This window comes from Pleurodeles waltl, chromosome 6 (assembly GCF_031143425.1).
Source record: "Pleurodeles waltl isolate 20211129_DDA chromosome 6, aPleWal1.hap1.20221129, whole genome shotgun sequence".
Lineage (NCBI taxonomy): Eukaryota > Metazoa > Chordata > Amphibia > Caudata > Salamandridae > Pleurodeles > Pleurodeles waltl.
The window spans coordinates 838,753,470-838,776,965 of record NC_090445.1 but is presented as its reverse complement, the minus strand read 5'-3'; the positions used below and the strand labels follow the sequence as shown (position 1 = coordinate 838,776,965).

General features: G+C 43.2%; 1 protein-coding gene across 2 annotated transcripts; it reads right to left on the bottom strand.

Moving 5' to 3' along the window:
* Positions 1-117: 117 nt before the first annotated feature.
* TLX1 (T cell leukemia homeobox 1) lies at positions 118-23,262 on the bottom strand. Of its 2 annotated transcripts, none has more exons than XM_069239543.1 (3): positions 22,522-23,262; positions 18,720-18,957; positions 118-2,081 (listed from the first exon to the last, which is right to left on the bottom strand). In XM_069239543.1, exons 1-3 carry the CDS (start codon positions 22,964-22,966, stop codon positions 1,859-1,861), a joined length of 906 nt encoding a protein of 301 aa, XP_069095644.1. In that variant the 5' UTR covers positions 22,967-23,262; the 3' UTR covers positions 118-1,858. The 2 variants fall into 2 exon arrangements, with proteins under 2 accessions (XP_069095644.1, XP_069095646.1); XM_069239545.1 differs by having other exon boundaries at positions 18,720-18,921.
* Between the last annotated feature and the right edge of the window lie 234 nt (positions 23,263-23,496).

Sequence of the window (23,496 nt, the reverse complement as noted above, 5' to 3'; positions counted from 1 at the left end):
CTCAGCTGTCATACTATGTTAAAGTAAAGTAACAACTTGACTGTAAAAAGGAAGTATGTTTATGTTTTACAGAGCTAGCACACTCTCTCCTAGAAGTACACGAGGAGGTTCGCAAAATATGACTTTGGAATGCCAATACACACTCTATGTGCTCTTTGAGGTCACATAGCCGTTTGTTGTGACTTAATTCAGTCAAAAACCATTAAATGGCTCCTGTCCATTTGAAATAATGTTGATGCAGTACTGGTAGACGAAATCAGTAGCCAATGGCATGCATTCATAAGATTGGTGAGCACAAAATGGGCAGATCTGTTCTGTTCGGATTCTATCACAAGCAAATTATCAAATTAATATGCAGAAACAATTTATAAGTGCATAATTTAATTAAAAAAAGAGATGATGCATTTAAAAAAATTCTTGGAAAATGTGCAACACGGATTCCTAAAGCTGACAGAAGATAGGTTACAATTGACAAAGAAATGCCTGAAATTTCATATAGAAGTGCTTGCAACATCAATTTCAATACATGATTGTTGCCGTTAATTCTCCGTAAAGCTAGCAAAGATGAGGTGCGTTTTTCTTTTAGTCATTAATGACAATTCAAATAGCAGACAATGCGATGCCATTAAAAACAAAGAGGAAGAATGAAAGAAAGATGATAAGAAATAGGAAGGATTCTTCGAATAAATCAAGAGATAAAATATACATAGAAAGGTGAAAGAAAATAAAAGGACAGAGAACCAAATAATAAAATTGGGAATAAAAAAAAGAAGGGAGAAAGTAAAACAGGAAGAAAAGTATAGAACACACGAAAACGAGAAAGAAAGTCAAACAGAAGAAAAGGAAGAAAGGAACATATGAACAAAGAAATACTATCTAATCCATTTTTAAATACTTCAAGGGCAAATAAAAGCCATTAGGATGGCAGCTTGAGGATGTGTTCTTTTCGTCCTGTTGCATGGCGTAGACTAGCTTTCCCTCGTCTCAGTTTTTGTCAACACTGATCTTTTTATCTAAAAAGAAATTAAATAAAATACAATCGTGAACAAAAATTCCTAGCAAGGACGCATTGGTTGTAAGAGTAAACCAATAAAAACTATCCACGCTGGTATGTTAAATTCGGTCTGTTTTTCGGATATCCATTGTTGTTAGTTGCACAATGAAGTGTTTTAAATAGAAATTGTGCAGTGATAATCGTTCACATGCCTCCCTTAAACTCTTCACCCTGAAATATACGATGCCTTCCAAATAGGCACCACAGAAATGTGTTCAGGGGTACCAGTGTCAAGGAGGCTCTGCCCTCAAAGTGCTGGGATGCACCAGCATGCCAGTAACACAAGTAACGCCTCTTTGCAGTGATGCTCAAAGGAAGTGACATTGCCAGCTTTATCTCCTCAGCAACTGGGTGTCACATGACAGGTGGCTGCACTGTGGAGATGCGGCAGTGGGGACACCGAGTTGTGGGCCTAGGTTTGCTGCTGGATTTTTAATCCGGGCCCTGCATGAGTTATCTAAAAGAGACAGGCCAATGAGAAGGTCAAGTTGCTCCCCTAGCCTTCTCAGTTGGCCCTTTCACGGAATCCTTGCAAGGGTGTCTCTTCGTGGACGTCTGTCGAATCTGCTGGTTTTCTGAAAATGGCAGGGCAAAACCCATAAAAAAAGATGTGATAGGTCCGAAATAGAACTCAATGGTGACATTTAGCGAGGAATTCCATTGTTGTGAAATGAACCAGAACGCATTGTTGGGTGTCCCTATTCTCAGGAGGTCTGCAAGTTCATCCTCTGCTCAGGAAGAGAGCATAAGTTACTGGTGGGCACCCCTAAAGTAGTGTTTTGTCTCAGTTGTCTCCGTTAGGCGTCATTCGCAGGCAGAGGCTATGGATGTGACGCTGGTGATCTTGGTGGAGTCGTCAGACCAGGGCTGGAGGTTCTGCAGGGCAAAGAGTGAGGAGTTGTGGATGCAGATGGGATCTGCCTGGATGGGTTGGTTGATGGACTTCTGGAAGGCTTCCTGTTGCAGCTGCATGAGGATCCGATTGGCCTGCTGCCTCTCTGCCTCCCTCTCTTCGGCAGTTTGCCGCCTGGAAGTAAAAACAAGTTTGTTTTGTTTCATGTATTTTAATATGTTTACAAATCGGCAGTTTACTAGCATTATCTGTGTTCATTTCCCAGTACAAACAAATACAAAACGTTTCAAAATCTTAACAGGATGCAATCATGTTCAGAACAAATTCCCACCGGTAACAGGACATATAAAATAACATAACGCTTTTGATGTGTCGTTAGTTTCAGGTTTGTTCAGGACTGTTTATCATCGTTCCTCCTCGCAAAAGTAATGATGTTGGGCTGAATATTAACAGTTAGCATATATTTCAGAGGGCCAAAGACTGCCGATGGAGATTTGTTATATATTTATGCATTATATGTTTGCTGTGGTGCAATTCTACGTAGTTTATCTTGCATACTACGAGACATAGCCCTAGAAACATACACAAACACACTCGAAAGAATGCCCTTAGTAAAAACAAAATCAGTGCACCTTATAAAAAGGACACCAATTGATCAATCTTTTAAGAATTATTTTTCATATATAAACTATGCCAAGAGGAAAGTGCACATGGACCGGTCCTAAAATGTGCATCTGGGATCTAACTTACTAACATTTCTATCTGTGTCAAGTGTAACTTGTACCAAGGCACACTGTAACTACCTCATAGTCCATATAAAGTCATTCAGCGGGGGTGGGAAGGAGAAAGCCTGGCTGCAAATTGTAACCATAAACTATGCCTGGCTGGCTGGAATGTTTTGCTATAAATTACAGGGGCAACAGAAAAGCAAGGATGAGATGTTTAGCAGTATTATGGTTTAGGTATTTTTCCAAAGTCTACTTCAAGCCTGGTAAAGTGCTATGGTTGGTGTGAAAGCTATATTTATATAGCTCTGTTAACTGAATTACGGTTTTGATTTGTTACCACATGCATATGAAAGATAGATAGATAGATAGATAGATAGATAGATAGATAGATAGATAGATAGATAGATAGATAGATAGATAGATTGCTAGTGAGGGGTTCTACTGAAACCATAAACCATGACTCTGAAGGTCAAGTGGTTTGTAGATGTCACAAGAACCCCTCAATGACAGTATAGGCATATATCTTGTGAATCTTTTGTCAATGGAAAATTGTAACATTGTAAAGGGGGTTGTCATTATTAAAATAGCGCCTCATTTCACAGGGATCCATAAAATAGTATATATATATATATATATATATATATATATATATATGTTAACTAGTGGTGATCACCACTAGGTAGTTATAGTTAGGACCTAGTTTCTAAATAAAAAGCATTTTTTTACTTGCCTATATCTTTGGCGCCACTTGACAAATCTTCACAAAACAAAATGCCAGTCCCATCAGCTGCTGCCTGGAAAGTTTCAGGTAACTGTAAGTTGTGTCCTAAGGTAACTGTAACTTGCGCCCTCGCCATGCACTGATAATTACCCCACAAATTTCAGCACTCATAACATCTTTGATAACATCATTGATAATGACACTGTAACATTTGCAGTAAAATTATTGATGAGATAACTGTGCATGGTGGGGGTGCGAGTTATAGTTACTTGAAAGAACTCTAACTGCTAAATTTCTATGGTTTTGTACGAGTAAATTGAGAACCTAACTCTAATGTTCCTGTAACCTTTGGTTTTCTTTAAGTGAATTTGAATTTGTAAGTTTTTTTAATTCTATTTCCTAACTATAACGTCCCTGTAACATTTGTTTTTTTTCAGTGAAAAAAAAAATACATATATATATATAGAGAGAGAGAGAAAGAGAGAGACAGAGAGACAGAGATAGTGATTGTCACAAAAAAGCACGAGGTTAAAGTGTAGTTATATTATGGTCAGCTTTAATTATAATACAGTAACATATAGTTTAAAAAAAATACTTTAGAAATTCACTTAAAAGTTTAAAAGACCACAGTTAAAGTGCAGTTATGGTTATGAATTAAAACAGAACATCAGCTTAAATTTGCAAGTTGAGGTTACAGCTGCATTCCATAACTCACGCAACTGACAAACCAAATGTTCTGTGTGCAGGCCCTGGCCTTTAGAAATCTTTTCTAAAATTGTGCACATAACACCCCTGCTTCCAACATTCGCTGTGCTTGGTCATCAACCATGTAAAGAGGTGCCTCCAATTAAGTGCCCTCACACAATAGGGCAGCGGGTTTGCCCTTAGGCTTTGCCCAGGTAGCTATGGATGGAGGCAACATAGTCATATCCAGTCCTCAACACCTCTTTTCCCGGAGCTTTGGCTTTTTGGCCTTGCCCAGTGCATTCTCGGCACAGGGACTGGCTTTGGATATACGGATATTCCATGAATATTCACCTTTAATTGAATTCATATTGTAATCAAGGACATTAATTATAATTAGGGGTGAGAGAAGATTGAACTAGTGCATTCATGTCAGCTTGAAAAAAAACAACCTGGAGATAACATTCCGATGGGAAAAAACGCAACAAAAAGTTATGGTGATGAAAAGTAAACGTGTAGAAACCTGCCCAACCCAAAATTACAAAAATACATAAAACAGAAAAACTATGCCTAATTAAGGGCCACGAGCAGTGATACATTTCACATTTTTAAAATCAACAAGAGACAAAACTGTTTTTTATGTTATTTCTTGTTCCAGCCTGGAAACCCATCTCCGAACTTATTTTCCTGCAGACAGCTGAAAGATGAGGGAGATGATAGCTCTGGGGATAGGAGCGTTGCAGCCAAAAACGAACAAAAGTGCAAACAGACGGGCATGGTAGTGGAAGTAAATCAGGCCATCCTCAATCAAACACAAACAAATAACACCATTGGGATCAGGGAGTAGCAGAAGGCAAATGGGGATTCATCGGAAGGTAAAAGAATGGAGAATTCAAGACAGGTATCTCCTGGTAAAAGAACAAAAGAAAAAGGGGGAGAATGTCATAATATGTCATTGTTAAATGACTTATTATACTAAGTAATTATTTTCAGTTGTGCGAGACCTGGACTAATTCTATGAAAATAAAATTGTTTGGTTTAAGGTCACCAGATACACGTTCATACTGTTTTGGTATGTTAATTTTGGTATGTGGAACTTTAACAAACTTGAAACCGTTTCATGGAAAATTAGATTTTGAATTCATATGGAAAGTGCAGTATAATATTAACTTGTGAACACTTTAAAGTAAACATTAATGGAGATGTTGAGGGGGAGTCGATTTCTGAATCCGCCCTCGAAGCCGGAAACTTGGTACTGTAAGACAATTTGTAATATTAAGGCATTGTGGAGATGTAAAATGAAGACAGATTAAAGTTGTAATTGTGTTTTCTGTTTTTATAAGCACAAATTAATAGGTATGTGGATTCAAGTTTTTTAATACCAGTCACGTGAGAATCACTGGGTAATCGGTGTTGTTTTTCCAGCGGTAGAGATGTTCTTTTCTTGTTGAGAGTTGCTCTTTAAGCAGCAGTTCTGCATTCCTCAAATAATGTTAGTTGCCACTGAAGGGCATTAGAAAGTTGTGGTGTCTGTTTGCATTACATCTCATTATATGTGTGTTTGTGGGTTTTTGCCCTAGGTCTCTATTTGTCTCTATCCTCCCTCAGCATTGCTTGAGGTACTTTTTAACTTTATGTGTCTGATTCTGCAGGGTGTGGCATTATGAAATAGGGGTGCTTGGCCAGCTAAAAGGTCAAGTAATATGCTGACCTATAGCATATATATTACTTTTGTCTTTTTTCATCCTAATGTGTGCTCTCTTTTGGTCAGTGTTTCAGTTAAGGCCACTCTTCATCTATGCTATGATATGTTTGCTGTACTTGGGCTATTTTCACATATCCTGCTCTGAATATCTACTTAATTGTCTGCTTCCAATTTCAAATTCTTTAACATCTATAGAACGTTTTTAAGATTTCTATTTTACATACTGCTTCTTCATTTACATACACTTTATAAATCGGCTAATTTTATTTAATTTTCTGAACAGTTGTGGACCCCTGGGTGTTCATGGGCCAGAGGGTAAAAAACACTGCTTTAAGCAAAATATACCAATGAAACTTTAGTGTGTATTTTATTTCACATGACTCTGCAATCTCAGAGTTTAGATCCTGGGAAGCTTGGATTTTTGTCAAATCGAGGGGCCTGAAGGAGACTGACTATTTTCTCACTATCAGCCACTTTACTTTCAAAGCATTACCTGATTTTCATCTTGAGTTCATCTTGTTTGCTTTGTAAACATGCTAAAGTGTGCATAATTGGGATCCACAGATCTGGATGAGTCATTAACACGGATAATCTAAATGTATTGCAGCGCTGTTTGTCATTTATGCATCTTCTTTCATATGATTGCATTCTATAGATTGCCTCCCGTTTTTACATGTTTTTATAACCACTAAGAATGGTCCTATTTCCTGAATTTTAAGTTTTCAAATTCATTGATTAAAGATTCTCCAAGTTGTCTAGAAAATGAATGAGGAAAAGAGCTGCTCTTGTTTTTGTTTTTCAAAAGTAATGTCAATAGGACTAAAGCAATAAACATATAGCTGCAAAGGAAAAACATATATTTCTGTCAATCCAGTTAATTTATTGTTTTGTTTCTTAGTCTCCCATGGTGTAAACAAAATTCTTCAGATACCCATTTAAAAGAATTTAAACCGAAACTTGAACAAGAATTGAAATATGTTGTAAGAAAATCCATAAGAAAATGGAAAATATGGAAAATGTCAAAATTTATATATTTTTAATTAGTTTCTTTCATACCTGAAAGAGAGGGATGTGAGCACGATGCTGTTTTATTTAATTTGTTTTTATTGAATAATTGAGAAAGTCACTTCAGGCACCCAAAGTGAAGCTATTCTAAACTATGAACACCACTTGCCCAGTTTAGTAATTCCTGGCTCACTTTCTTCATTGTGATATATAGTCCTTCACCATATTTCATGGTAGTTCAGCCTAATGTCTGACAATTGTATTAAGAAACATGTTTCAATTTATCCAATGCATGGAGAATATTTTCCTTGTCCATCAAGATTTTTAAGCACATCCCAGGACAATATTTTCTCATAATACTGTCTCTATAGTTTCACAGGCTACCACAACAATCACAATCCTCTTTTCATCAAGGGTAGATGGGGGCAGCAGTGGATCAGAACCATTTCGCACCATTGTTGTTGCCAGTGCCAGAAAGATTTCCATACTTTCCCTACCAACGCACTGGGTTAAAAAAGAAGTATTTGGCATGTTTTGTTCCTGTTTCTGTGATAAAGGATAGAGATGCCCTGAAATATAATAACACCTTTTTGATGTGAAAGTAGGAGCCTAACTCCTTGTTCTCTTTCTTATTATGTGAAAAGCAACAAAAGTGCATAACCATTCCCCCATTTTAATACTCTAGCACACAATTTAAAATAATGAGACCTCGCTAAAGAGCAAGACCAAGAATACTTAAAAAGAAACACTGTTTCTTTTCTTACTATTCAAGTAGCAAAAATGAAGCACACATACAACTTACTCTGTTTTCCACAAAGGATTTAAGAAACAGCCTTTTATTTTCCGTATGTCTAAAATTGATGCTCAGCAAAAAAGTCTGGTGTATGTTCATGATAGGCCCATTCTATATAACAAGAGTTTCTGCAGCACTGCATGCACGCTCACTCCATGTGCATACTACACTAACAAGAGGATCTGACCATGTGCCACATCGGCCTCTGGTTATCAAGTCCAGCTCAAGAGACCACGATAAGATAACCTACCCTCAACTAACACGTGACCTTCTGAGCTTTCAGTCTACGTTTTGGGGACTTTAGTTCTCAGTCCAAGAAGTCTTTGTAGCGGCCTTCACACTCCTTAACAAATAGTCATGTGACTATGCACTCATAGCCAGGATATCATGGTGTATGTTTGCTTGTTAAGCAAAATCTAAAAAGAGATTGCAAGGGTATGCTTTTGTTTTAATTAGACCGTCTGTGTTAGAACGCTGATTTTTGTTTTTGGGGTAGTTTCATATTATAAATAAATTATTCCTACTTGTCGTTCTCAGTGCAGGGAATGGTGCGGGGCAAGCTAGCTCATTGTGATAAACTGTGTAACTGTACGGTCATTACAAGAGTCTAAACTGTCTGATGGTTAATGCAGACATATCGTTCAGTGTCAGATGTAATGCCCTCACAAGTATCTACTATTTTGACTTTATGTCCCACTTGTAGTACAGATTTCATCTCAGCGGGTTGGCATTTCTCATAGGCCTGTAGCTTGTTGCCATTCTCAGCAATGTTATTGACCTTGGTCCGGGAGGCATCTTCTGTTGTTTACAGTTTGTTTTTAGCATTAGTCACTCCGAAACTGAATCCTTTAAGTTTATTTGAAAAAGCCAACACAACAGAGTCTACATTAAAAATGTTTGTGCATGACCTTCGTAGAAGCCATGAACGCTCCCTTTCCCTTTGTCAGGTCCCCCATCCCTCCACGTCCAAATATAGTGTGTTCTTTAGGGTCTAGACCCAAACAGTGAGATAGAGTGGATGCTGGCTCCTTTAAATGCTCAGATGTGTTTAGAATCCCATATAGATGAACGAAAGAGGCCACTTGTGGAATGCATAGATTTGTTAAACACCTTGGACCCAGCATTGAAGACTGGAATTCTCAAGGGTGCAAACGTTTAAAATAGAATTTAAATACAATGGCCTGGGGAATGTGTTTTTCACATTATTCTAGAAGCTATTCAGAGGAAGCAGCCATTGTCTTTGCGAAACTTTAGTGTAAAATCAGTGATCTGACAACTATTAAAACTGGTTGCTCTTTAATATCTGTGTTTCACTCAAGTGGAGGCTGCACAAATCGTCAAGGATAATCTGATAGGAGAACAAGACCAAACGTGAAGAAGGTGATATACATTTTTTCATGATCTTTATTTAAATGTCAGGGTTTTGAGTTGCATGAAGATCCCCTAGAATAGTATCAGTAACACTTAAGAATGAAAATGCCACAACTCAATCAGCGCAGGAAATATTCCAATAGACTCAGAGGTTTGTGGTTGTTTGTATAAAGATCTGCCTAAAATATACTGATATAAACCTCTTTGAATGTGCTGAATTTACTATCTATGTGCTACCACTCTAAATAGAATTAGCTCTGATGTTATAGGTAATATTGTATCTTGTGCCACACCTAGGGTGTCACATCATATAGTATAACTTAGATTATTATTAGGTCTCCCGATTGTATGGCATTTATGTTTTTTAACATTTCCCTCTGTATTTATCCATATTTATCTTTTAACTGTTGTATTGGTATTTACCCATATTTATTTTCCATTTTGAGAATAAATTAAGTTGTAAAATGATATATTTCAACATTTATGTAACTGATAAACATGCACTGATACTTTGATGACTGTCGTGTTTTAGCAAATTTAGCAGCCAAATGTAACAACACCCAGAGATAAATATTAGCATTATGCTACAAATATATGTTAGCATATGCTTCTATTTAGGCAATGTCATGCTGTTTTTTTAACTCTCCAAACTGTCTATTTGCTCAGATGGTTGCCTGGAAGTCGTGAAAGACAGCAAGGAGAATCACTTACTAGAAGCTCATTTTTTAATTTTTCCACTTTTACAAATAAATACAGACAGGAAACAGAATATTTTTCTGTCTGTATTTATGTGTAAAAATCTGTAAAAGCAGAAAACTGGGAGTCTTAATTATACTTGATATTGTTGTTTAGCATTCCCTTTCTACTGATAAACATCAATATCACTTTCTCCCCTTTTTGACTGTTTTGTTGCCATTTTTCCTGTGTTTTTATATTGAATGAGGAGGTCTGATTTGTATATCTTCCTTGCATGCATCAGTGTACTTTAACCCTGTGGTAAAAGAGGGAGCATCTTCTCCCTAAGCAACCTTGGCAGCCATTTTAGATCAAACAGTTTATTAAAGTATTTTTTCAGACCTGCTCCTCTCCAGTGTCCTAAGATTATACATTCTAAATTGGTGGAAACCTATTTTGAGGGAGGGCACAATAGTTTTCTTGGAAATTGGTTGGCCTAATGGACATAAGCTATTAATCTGCTCCTATCACCGAGTGCCTTTTCGACGTCTACAGGAAATGCATTGTCCTGTAGACGTCATTCCAGCACTGGCAGCTCAGGCTCATGCCCAGTGCCCAGTACCGATGCTGCAGAACCACAGGGCTAGACGATGCCCTGCAGTCCATAGCCTGCAACCATATGTGCCAAGTATCCATGCAACCAGGACCCACAGAACATGGCCTTGGGTACAGTGCATGGTCACTATCCTTACCAGCACCCTTCGCCCAGTACCCGTGCACGTAGGACTTGTGAGGCATGGAGTAGGTACTCGGCAAAAAACATTATTTTGTCCTACTTGCTGGACACAGACCATGCCCACACCAACTGCAGCATAGGACAATAGGACAATAGGACATAGGACAATATTGGCAATAATATTTGTTCAGTAACTGCGCTCCCTTTGTTTTGTTTTTATATTTTCCCGCTGACTCCCCTTAATATCAAAAAGTATTTACACCACTTTAGGTGTAAAAGGCTTTCATAACATCTGTCTAAATATTAACTGACCAATGATCCCTTGCTAGTCAGGGTTTGGGCTGCGGCCTTGGGCTGTTTCTTCACTCATCGGACCTTGAGGACAGTTTATCCTTCCTCCCACGGAAGAGCAGTGCCTGGATGCCCTTACGGGTGACAATTAGCGCTCTACAAATTTACTGATTGACTGAACAGGCTACTGGTCGCTGCTAGCCTGTGTTTGTGACTACGGGTCACTCTGACTACATTACAAATTATTCAGATGTCACCTCCAGAGCAGCGGCTTTGTAAGTTCTATTACGCACCAGAGGCATGGGAAGAATTTACACTGGTTGTTGGTGGAAAGGCCTGTGCGCTATGGCCCCAAAGAATCTGCGCTGTCTTTGCATCTGGACAATCCGTCCCTTCTTGGACACTGCTGTCCCATGGCTCAGTTCCCATCGGGGCACTCATTCAACTACCTGAAGGCTAAACTGGGGAGTAACCTTTCTGCAATCTCTAGAAAAACCCAAATACTTGGCTTTCAAACACCTTTTATTCTGTTAGCCTAGCTATGGATGCTGCATACTCTAGCTGCTTTCATTTATTAATGCACTGATTTATTTATTTCCGAAGTTTTACATAGCCCCGAATATGACCCCAAGGGCTCAGAGTGCATCACTAGAATTTCGGCCATTATGAGGGACAATAAATAACAACGTTTGAGCCTTACGCAAACTCATAGGAACAGAACTGGGCGCAGAAACAATAGAGGAAGATGGTGACCAAGGATCGATATATAGTCGGTTTAGTCCAAACACCGTGTGCGTAAAATTCGTGTACACACGCACACAAGCGGTGTCTCTGACACGCGTGCGTACACAAACACACATACAATGTCAATAATAATAATTGCGTAGTTGTGATTCGATGTATTAATGTTTAGAATGAAAAATATTTTTATTTCACAAATACTTTTGGCCCTTTTCTGCTCAGGTTGCTGGCCCAACTTCCAATGTCTCTCTCTCTCACACACACCACGCTATTTTCAATCCAGGTTCAGGCCCCAGTTTGTTTTTCTGTAGCAGAAGATATATTGGGAAAAGTAACTGTTGTAATTCCTAAAGAGCGCCCCACTAAAATGTTCTAGATTTATATTAGGATGTCATTGTTTAGGTTTTGTCTGCATTCTTCCCACGGGGTAAATATATTAGTGAAACAAAAAAACCTTGCATAAACAGTAACTTATAATATATACACACGTTGGCAAAATAATTTATATATCAACACATTTTGCTACCGCTTTGATAGTCGTGTTTGTACGCTGATAACTGGCATATTTTAAAATAGGTCACTGACTTGCTACTGTGTGATTTTCCACTCACAACGGCGCCAATCTCAAGCTTTAAAAACATATTTAGGAAAAACTGCTGAACTTAACTTGTAGATTACTCGCTTCAGACCCCCAGTCCCCTTTTTAATGACAAGTAGCTTATAGTGCCATATTCCTGCGTTTTTTTCCTGAAAGAAATGGAAAACAAGTAAACAGTGTTCCATTGGTGACCTTAAGCAATATTTCCTAAAGTTATTAAAAACGTAAGCCCGGAAAAACATTTTTGAAATGCAGTACTACAGTACGCGTGTTTTATATTTATGAATTGGATGAAAGTGATCGGCTGTTTCAATAATGGATGGCGCTCCCTCAACCACAGCCCTACTGTTTATACATATTTAATACTGTTTTGACTTCACAGATAAATGCACTCCAGTCACCGCCGTCGCAATTAGCGGCAGCCCATTATTATTAATTTTGGTGAGGGGTATTATTCATAGTTAAGAAGACACGGATCGCCCAGCCGTCATTTAGCATAACAAATGCCCCGGTCAGGGCATAAAACACGCCTTTGTTCAAATCGTTAATTGCCGTTATGGAAATTTAAGGACGCATGTAAACATTGTTCATAATGTCATGGCCGCTAATACGTATAATAATAAACATGTTTATACAAACGCGCGTCTTGCAATTGCATAAAGCATATCGTTTTAACAAATATGTGCAGTGAAGTAACTTTTTGACGTACATCGTTCATTTGTCGGATTTTTTCCATCACACTGGTTGAGCTAACCGCTTCTGTGCGCGCTGGATTTTGTCAGGATACGAAGCCGAGTAAAATAGATAAATTCTCAGCCCAGGTTACGCAAATTAAGAGAGGAAGTCGACATTCAAACCCAGTTACTCTACTTCAAAGAATCCAATTTAGCCGATCGTTTATGCACCAGGAGATTGCACAATGTCAATTTATACATATTTATTGCAACGCTCAATGAGTTCGAGGGTAGCCTAGAGGAGCGACACTTGACAATATTTGCCATGGACCTCGCAGCGAAACGTGACCTTACTTAATCTACTAACACGTGTATATTCCACAAACACAACTAGCCTTGTGAAGTCTCTTTTTACGGCGCTCGCGCACACACTCGCGACGAGACAGTCAAGCGCACACTGTCACGTCCACGCAAGCACGCACCCGGACACGCATACACACGCAGGCACGTAGACGCGCCCCGACGGGACGCACAAGTAAATACGTTTACTGTGAGGTGTTCATCTGTTCAGTAGAAAACGAGGACTGAACCCGACCTCGATGCCTTTATCTGGCACACGTGGAACCGCATTCGGTGTTTCATGTTCTCGTCATTGCACAAAGTGAAAATGTGTTTGTGGATGTTTGTTTCCCCAAACTTGAATCACCAGGAGAAGCTCGGGGGCTGCGGTGCTTTTAACATTCTGCATGTTTTTGGCAGAGGTTGTATATAAGTTGTGCTGCTTTAAACCGTACATATGCACACGCGCACAGGGGCTACTGGTTTGAAAGCTGCACTGGGCACTGGTGGTTAAAACGACGGTTAGTCGCCACAGGTCCACTTTGGAGACACGAAATACGAGTTACATATCAGGACTTAGGTTTCCACTTCACCACAATGTGTGATCCTGTGTAAATCGCTAGAACTCGCTGTTCCCTAGGTCACTACGCGACTTGAGTGCTTAGAAACAAGTCAAAATCTGTTGTAAAGCATCTAATGAGAACTGGACAAAATGTGCAAAGTTTCAAAAACGTAGAAAAGCCTTCGCGCATTTAGTAAGAATAGCCTGTGGGAAGTTGGTGAAAGAATCAGACAGAAGAGCGCACGCCTGGCGCAGCGCACAGAAGGAAGCACACTTTGCAGAGTTTTGCGGAGTCACCGAACACGTTTATTGGTGGGCATTATTATTCGCATCACTCCATAGGTGGCACAGATGTGATTAAGTGCGTATATGTCTGTGTGTTGGGGGGGTGGGGGGGAGAGGCTTTTCTGATGTGGTGGCTGCGGCGGCAGATGGGAGTACGAGACGAAAACCCATAGCAGCCTCGGAAGAGGCTTTTAATTTGGCTCCTGGAAGTGGCTGAGGTTGAAGGAAGCAGAGCCTGTAATCGTGGTGGTACCCCCTCCTGGGGGCAGGCGGGGCCCCCTATCCGTGCCATTCTCAGGTGGAGCCCTCCTCGTTATAGCGACTTCTTTAATGTATGCGTCGCCCTGAGGTTGTACGCAGCGGGTCTTCTGTCACCCCAGCCTTCCCCTTTCGTACCCTCCACCTGGGGGCATTATCTATGCTGTATCCCTGTCGCCGGTGGCTCCAGAACGGGGCCTTCCTAGAGAGGTCTCCAGAGTCTGATGCCACAACCAAACATCCCCAACCACAGGGCATTTGTAAATCCTGCTGCTGCTAGCGACTGTTGCTCATTTATGGACGAGGACGAGGTGTGATGTTTTTTCTTTTCACTGAAGGTCTTTTACATGTGGGGTGGGGTATTTGTGAGTTTTAAGGTATCTTCGTCAGAAATACTCCAGGTAGGAACATGCGCGCGCTCGTTTGTCATCCAAGGGTATATTTATGTTCTTTAGTTCTTGGTCTAATGGTGAAAAATAAGTCCACTTCCCAAAAGTCAATACTGGTGCCCGCCACATATATATTTATGTGTGTAGCAAGGGGCAAAGATGATCCGAGGAATATGTATTTTATTATTATGTGCGGTGAGCTGCGTAGTGCTGCACGCCACCCATTACCCCTTCAAGCCGCTGTCAGCACTTCGTGTGGTTTACAACGCACGTGGAATGAACGAGCTTCTTAAAAAATACTTTCTGCGTAACCTTCAGCTTTGAATTTCTGCAGCATAATTTAGGATGTGGGCATTACATAAAATAACATAAAATTTACGGTGCCCTGAAAGGAGATTGTGAAGTGTGATTTTGGTAGATTCTACCATTTAGGTTAATTTCTAGAGATGTACAAAGAAAAACAAGCCTTGTGACTATATCTGAAATATATATATATATATATATATATATATATATATATATATATATATCAAACACAACAGTGACCTTAACTACGGAAATAATAATATCTGAAATGTTGACGATCTCAAAAACAGCGTGTCGCCATAATAATAAAAGCAACAGCAATAATGATACAATGAATATTATTGTGTAATGTGTAACAGCATTGGGAGTGATGATAGAAGTAGAAGTGGTATGTTCGTTGTTATTTACGATAAAATAGCGCTTTCTCCTTGGGTGCCCATTGTAAGCACTTCAGTTCGCAGTGCTGCAGCAGGAGATAAATGAATATTTTTCCCGTGACAATCCTCATGCCCTGAGAACCTGACTCATGAGATTTCATCCCAGAACCGACCCTGGGAAGTGCAGTTTTTTCGTCGATGTTACCTTCTGTTTCCTGGCTCTTTCTTGGCCAGTTTGAGACTCCTGGTGTTTTATATTAGCAGAGAGGGAGTCTAAAGCTCCCCTCCCCAAGTATTGAAAACAGTTTTTGGCAGCAGAGAACGCCCAAGCTACATGCCACGTCATTTTTTGTTATACGCATCAAATATATATATATATATATATATATATATATATATATATATATATATATATATATATATATATATATATATATATATATATATATATATATATAAATACACCTTACACACTTTCTGTATGAAAATCATCGGCATTTAAAGCTAGATTTCCTACAAGTTTGCGGTCATATTGTACCTCGTCGTACTCGGCACACATGCCCCTCTACAGCAGGCACACAGTGGCTCAAGTTGAACCAGATTCGATGTGCGACCCTTCAGCTGTGCCAGTTACGCACCTACTGCCGCGCACTTCAGTGATCACAAAGCTCTAGGTACAGGAGATGCTTACTTCAGTATACATTCGTAATATTTTGCGCCTCTCCTTTCTTAAAACCCTGCCTCAGATTGTTTCAAAGAGTATTCAAAGACATAAGGCGGCATGTGAATGAGAGGCGTGTGTTCCTCTTCTATGTCATGACTTTCACAGCGCCTTGAGCTGGCAGTTATCCGCCAAGCCGCTCGGCGACTAAAGACTCCACAGCAGACCTTCGACGTGAAATGCAGCCTCGTGTCTGCGCCCATGGCCCGCGGGAATGATCTGCCAGCCATGCCCCTTATATAGGCCCGAGGCCCCGTCTCCAGCCGGCCCTGGAACCGTCCATGCGCACTGGGGCGTCGGCAGGAGAAAGAGCCACCGGGCATTAATGAAGGAAAGCCCGCCAGCCTCACAAGGGACCCAGCGGACCCGGTGTTGGCAGGCCCAGACCAAGGGCCTGGTACCCCTTCCACGTCGGTCCTGGACCACAGGCGTTAATGTCAATCAGGGCCCGAAGAAAGGGCCCTAACTGGCGGCTCCTGCCAGCCCCACGCAGAGCCCACTCACCGCTTAGTGTGCCAACATCAGGCCGGCGCCGCCCTGGGCATTAAGCAGTGAAATGAACAGCCGAAGCTGATGATAATAAATATTAGCGGGTGCACTAAGCTATCTTTTGTTTCTGTGTTTACCTAGGTTTATCCCCGGAACAGATCGTTATTGTTTTTCTCTCCGAGAAGTAAATGGATCTATCATTCGTGTTTGGCTATTATTATTGCAAAAGACAAGTAGTTAAAACACACACAAAACCCGCTGGAGGATGTCACGTCCCTGCATTAGTTCTATCAGGCATTTGAAGTGAAAAACGCTCCCCGTCTGCGGCTGTTTCGCCATTTTGAGGGGAGGGGACCTACGTCATCCAAAATCAATCAATCTATCTATCTATCTATCTATCTATCTATCTATCTATCTATCTATCTATCTATCTATCGTGTTGTATTTTATTTCAGCACACACATTTCTATCGCTGGGAGATTTTGTACATTGATCCCGAACACATTATAAAGAATAAAAACATATATCATCATTATTATTAACAATAATACCAATGTGCATCTGTGCGTTTTGATGCTTTTTCGGGTTCCTAGGGCAAGACATACTTCAAGCCCGAGCCCCTTGGTTATTGCTGTCGATGCGCGATCATATCCCAGCCATTTTATAAGGTCTAAGCACAAAATTTCATGCACTCGCGGTCCTGTATATCAGTGTTCAGGTTTCAGAGCGCTCTCGGTGCAGGTGAACCCCTGAGTGGATTGGTCTGGATCTCTGGATGCGTCGCCCCCAAAATCCCCGGAGTGGCTTCGTCCGGCCTCTGGGTGCCTCCCACGAGCCCAAAGTAGTTTGGTCCCTTCCTTGCCATTCCGAGGGTCCCTCTGCGCCCAGTCCATCCCTGGCATAGAGCTGCCGCCCGCTTCTGCCAGACGCCTCCCAGATCCTGTTACCAATCTGCATTAAGTTTATTGATTTGATTTGGTCACATTACTGCGCTCTAATCATTTTCCCCAGACGGCCAGGGTCTGTCTCGTGCGAGGCCTCGTTCCACCGAGATGCATCTGCTGCCCAGGTTCTTACGGCTGAGAAATTGCCTGTCCAGGCCAATCATCTCAGCGCCTCGTAGGGTACAAGGCCCCGTGCTGTGGTGCCAGGCGACTCGATCACCAGGCAGTTAAGGAACACTACCTGCAGCACGTACAGCACACAGCAGATATATTTCTTCCTGCGTGTATATTTGTGCTTCTTCTAGCGCTACGTCTAACCTAAACCTTTCGGTTGTTTCAGAGCGCTGTGGGCCTGTGGTATTCCCACATAAGTACTAGTACTGTCGTTCCACAGGCCACTGAACTGCAAGGGCTGTTGTGGTGATAGCTCTTAGCACCACTCACATGGTGTGTTACTACCAAAATCAGCCTCGGTGTTGTTTTCCTATGCGCCTCGAGGCCGTGTTCTGCTCTAAAATCTCTACAGCCTGCACAACATGTGAGATGGAAGGTACTGAGGTTACCAAATGCCCTGCTCAGAGTTCTGTGAATCAGTTGTAAATAACGAACTGACTGATTCATTCATTACCAGGCCCCTGGCACACCCACAAGCCCACGTGTTTGCAGCCCAAACGGCAACTGGGACCCTCGGTACAACTAAGGTTAGCTCCAGCAAATGTTTTCACTTCAATAATATGTGGGCGCTCTCCTACACACTATATTGCACAGTTACCTCGAGTCCCACTTCTATTTGTATGCAATATACTCGAATGAGCCTAGGACTCCCATGTAAGACGTATAATTGAAATGTGATGTGTTTGCTAAAATTTCAGAATGCTTGTAGAACCTGCTGTAGACACGCAATCCACCGGTGTGGCATCCGTGGTGTAGCAAGACACTTCTAGTGTTTGCACTCCGACCATACACACCACAGCGACCCCCTCTGCCGTGCACTCTGTAGCACATCTGGGTGGGCCACCCCAGCGCCCACTCTGTAGAACATCTGGGTGGGCCACCCCAGCGCCCACCCTAATTTAAAAGACTCACAGAACAATTACTAAGCACGTCATAGACTGAAAATTAACAACAGGAAACGCGCCTTACCTACATTACACACACAAACTGTATCACGAGTCATTCTCGCCAACTCTTAGTATTTAAGAGCCCCCCCTCCCCCCCGAAATTAAAACTGTCTCTCCAATGCAAATTAAGGCTGAAATGCCCACTGTTGTAACCCCTGCCCTTGCCATAGTTTACACTTTCCCTGACATAAACTACTCACAGAAACATAAACACAGTGTGAAATGTGCAGCCTGTGCAGTGACACCAGGGCCACAGTGGAATGCATGCGCACAGCCCCCGCCCCGCTAGCCGCCCTTACCTCCACTTCGTCCTCCGGTTCTGGAACCAGGTCTTGACCTGCGCGTCCGTCATCTTGAGGGCCTTGGCGAGCGCCGCCCTCTCGGCCGAGGCCAGGTACTTCTGCCGGTGGAAGCGCTTCTCCAGCTCGCAGATCTGTAGCCGGGTGAAGGAGGTGCGCGGCTTCTTCTTCTTCGGGGGGGTCCTGTTCTGGTAGGGGTGACCTATACGGCGTGTTACAGTGAAGGGTGAGAGGGCCACTGGATGGGGAGACAGACGGCAAAAGCAAGCAGGCGAGAGATCAGCAGGGTTCACAGAGCGAGCAAGAGACAGACAGTGCCCGGGGGCTGGGCTCAGGGGGCGAACAGCAGCAGGCATTAGCAGACTGGTGGTAACAAGGGGGGGGGGGGGGAGGGGGGTCAGGGGCACCCTGGCTGGAAGGGGCCTACGAAGGGAGGGCTGGTCTGCGCTGCCCATGGTAAATCCCATGTAAGAAAGAGCCTGACATTCATGACGTGGTCGACTCTACCATTCCTATCAGCCTTTCTGAAATCGCCCCAGTTTACGTAAGAGGCCTGACTTTCTCCCCCCCTCCCCCCCCCCACCCCTAAAACGTACATAGACACAGCTCCCTAAAACGTGCGCACACGTGCATACATACAGCCCTGACCAGTAGACATCACGTTTGCTTTGGGGTCTATTAAACCGTGGTGCTGTCTCTCCTGTTTTGTGTCCGGAAGTGCACCCACTTTCGCCGCCATTGCAACACTTCTCTTCAGTGAATGTGTTTTCTTTTTGGAGTGTCTTCCTCTGTGTGTTGCCCCCATATGAACGGCCTGATAGCATACTGCCCTGGTCATGTCGGTGTGTGCCATGTCTGTTCCCACATGTGGAGCTGTGTGGTGAAGTAGTCCGAGTGCATGAAATCACACATTTAAGCAGTTGCGCTGCGGGGATGGAAGACTATAGAAAGACTATAGAGTGATTAGTTTGTTGGGCTGCCCGGGGTGTGTGTGTTGGGCAGGGGGTCCCTACACCTCCCTCTATGCAGAGAGGCGTCATTAACCGTGAAATGCTGCTGGTTGATACCTGTGGCTCTGGGTGCGCAGGACCTAGGCGGGCTCGTCTGCGACCCAGTGGCCCCATGTCCTGGGTGCTCAGTAACTGACTGCGGCTCGGCACAGGGTAGCTTATACTCTATACCAGGAAACACGTCCGAAAGCCGAAAATAAAATGGCGATCAGCACGCTGCTCTTGTGTAGCTACCTACCTACATGTCTCATTTATGTAATAAAACAGTGCATGTGAAAGTCAATGCACAATTTACACACAAACTAGTGATACAAAGCGCAAATTGCCCTCGAGCTTCATATGAGTTTGCTTTCACAATCTAAAATGAAATAAATCTATCTGTCTATCTATCTATCTATCTATCTATCTATCTATCTATCTATCTATCTATCTATCGATCGATCGATCTATCTATCGCACTTCCCGTCTCTCATTCGTTGTTTTTCACTTTCTTTTTAACTCTGACTCTTGTTCCCGAAGTCTCGGTGTTGGAGGGGGTAGTGACTTGTGAGTGTCCCACGCTCCCTGCCTCTCCTCCCTGTCACCCTGTCTGTTGCCTTCAGGTGGTAGTTTAGCCCAGACACCAGTGCCCGTGACTCCTCCGGCTGCCTCCTGAACACGGATCGATTTTAAGCTCTTTTCTCTTCGTTTGATATTCAGTAGGACAGACGTGCTGAGTGCATGTCACACGCTGCAATTTACCGAGCCGGTCTCTCGGCGGGGCTGTGCCCCCGTGTCCCATGAAAGTCCCCCTTCGTCGTACTTGTGACCTCAGTGTACAGAACACTAGTGTAACACACGCCGTGATATACACTAATCTCGCGCACATGCAGTGCAGGCTTTCATTCCCCAGCTGTGCTGCTCGCCACACTAACACATCTGTAGGCCGCTGCCGGGCTCGCGTCAGTCTGTGAATGCACATTCCCATCGGGGTGCCCTACGAGAGGCTCCCCCCCGCCCGGGGACCAGACGAGGCCTCGCACGGAGCACTCACTCGCCCCGCGGACCCATCGATTGAGCGGTTGTTGTAGCCACAGCCGTATTGCCGATTCATTATTTATGCTCCAGATTAGCCTCGGTATCACTTCAGAAGTGCAATATCAATTATTGCTGAGCGTCTGGGGCCTGAACGTGGCCTGCTGTGTGGGGCGACGTCATCTTCTGGGGGCGGAGGGGTGGGATGTGTGGGGGCAGAGCTGCGTCTATCTATCTATCTATCTATCTATCCCTTAATACGGGTGCAACGAACTTTCATACACACGTGTCACTTGTATTTAAGTTGGCTCTATATATCTACTTATTCGTGCATCTATTTATAAATAAATATGTATGTTAAGGCACGAATCCCGTAAAATGTATGTGCGCTCACAAGCACGTAATTCCTCTCATGTATCCTGTACTTCTATTTAAATGTAGATATCTGTTGTATGTGCATATGGACGCAGATGCATATATAGGGTCGTGTGTGTAAGTTTGCATACACGTAAAATCCGTAAGTTACCGCTTTCACGCATGTGTATGTGGAAGTGTATCTGCCCGTAAACGTAGATGTCACCTCTTGTGGTGTGTGTATTCCCTGAAAATAAATTATACTTCTTCCTTCCAGAGAGCGCCGTCTTCAGTGACATTAAATAGCTATGTGTCGGATATAGAGAATATTTAGGGCATTAAATACGATTGAACGCTAAAGGGACTTTTAATTACTACTTAATAGTATATACGAACCTATTATTCCCATTATTATTTAAAGTAAATCTTGTTTGACTATTTAAATGTATCCACTGATTAAAAATGTAAAAAAGAACCTGCCCAAGACAAGTGGTGTCCAAAGTGCTGCTTTTTATTGTTACATTGGGAGGAGCCGCACGTGTAGGTATGTTAACTGTACGAGTAGCCTACCATTTAATTCCTAATTGATATAGCAATTTAAATACTGACCATAATAATACTACTACAACTACTACTACTAATAATAACCAATGATTGTAACGTAGTACTGAGTGACACTAATATCTATCTATCTATCTATCTATCTATCTATCTATCTATCTATCTATCTATCTATATACATATATATATAGAGAGAGAGACATATTCGTGTCAGACTCATTACTACGTTACCATTATTGGTAGTGTTATTATCAATATTATTATTGTTAGTGCTATTATTGTCATTGTTTAAATTTCTATCTAAATTAGGAAATAAATGGTATGGTATCTATCTATCTATCTATATATGTGTGTGTATATATATATATATATATATATATATATATATATATATATATATATATATATATATACCCCCACTCACACACACACACACACATCAAACGCATTTCTCCATAGGTACTAGCATATATACAAACACTAACATTAATGGCCATAACTATTAATATTACTGTAGTGATTATGTTCATTAACATCGTGGCTTGGGGGGGGGGGGGGGTAGACCGGAAGGCAGAGAGACAGATATGCAGCACTTGTATTTACGCAGGCACACGCGCACAAACTTGTGCAAACTTTCACACTGATTCCCACTCATAGCACACATGACGCAGGACGTGTTTTGTCTTTTTGGTCATGCCAATAACATGGGGTTCCTTCTGGTCTGTAAACACAGAGGGGTTTGGGGGGCGTGTTATTTGCAGTGGGCTGAGGCGCAGCGGAGAGCAGCAGTGGGGTTAGGGCACGGTGCAGCCGGGGCAGGGCGCAGGCACTCAGTGCAGGCAGTGCCAGGCGCGGGCACTCACCCGTGAACCTGTCCTTGGTGTAGCGCCGGTTACTCTCCATCCAGGGGAAGGTCAGGCCCGTCAGGTTGCTCATACCGCCCGCGCTGGGCATGCCGGTGGACATGGGCGGGTGCCCCCCTCCGCCCAGGGGCGGCCGGTGCGCCGGCACCCGGATTACTCCGGCAGAGCTGAGACCCATGTTGTAGGAGCCGGGCAGCGAGGCCATGCTGCAGGCGCTGTTGCTGTAGCCGGGCCCGGCGCCCCCGCCGCCCCCGCCGCCGTAGCTCCCCGTCATGGTGTTGTAGGCGCTGCTCACTATGCAGCCCAGGCCGTAGTCCGAGTCCTGCAGGCGGGACCCCGAGATCATGCAGCTACCCTGGTCCGGGGAGTTCAGGATCTGGTCAATGCCGAAACTGATGGGCTCGGGGTGTCCCTGGTGCATGTGGTGGGCGCCCATGAGATCCATGCCTGTCCGCGCCCCTCCTGCGAGGAGCCCCGGCCCCTAGCCCTCTCAGTGCCACAGGTACCGGCCACGGCTTCCCTCCGAAGCGCACGGCGCGGAATCCACACAGCCCCGGCTCCACCTGCAGCCGACTCTCCCTGCAGTCCGAGGTGCAGTGGGTGCCGCAGACGCCCCGGAGCCTCCCCGCGTCCCGCCGAAGCCCTCGGTGCGCAGCTCAGCCACAGGCCGGGAGAGGAGCCCCCGTCTTCGGATCCGGTCGGTTCTACAAACGGGAACATCAATCCTGGTGCCAGGGAGGCCCGTGCGAGATGTAGCCCCTGCCCCGGGGCCCTGCCTCTCCATTGGCTGGCGGTGGGAAGAGGCTGCTGAATGACAGCCGGAGGGAGATAAAGGGGTGTGTCTCTGGCAGCCAAACCCAGCGACCTGCCGGGACTCGGCCTTATAAAGTCAAGACAGAAGGTGGCTGTGGTCGGTGGAAGCTGGGGGCGCTTTATATAGCGGGGACATTCACAGGGTGCAGAACACAGGGCCTC

Coding starts and splice junctions, on each gene's coding strand:
- TLX1 (XM_069239543.1), bottom strand. CDS start 22,966: ATGGATCTCATGGGCGCCCACCACATGCACCAGGGACACCCCGAGCCC. Junction 18,958..22,521: donor CACCAAGGACAGGTTCACGG/GTGAGTGCCCGC, acceptor CTCCCCATCCAG/TGGCCCTCTCACCCTTCACT. Junction 2,082..18,719: donor AACCGGAGGACGAAGTGGAG/GTAAGGGCGGCT, acceptor TTTTACTTCCAG/GCGGCAAACTGCCGAAGAGA.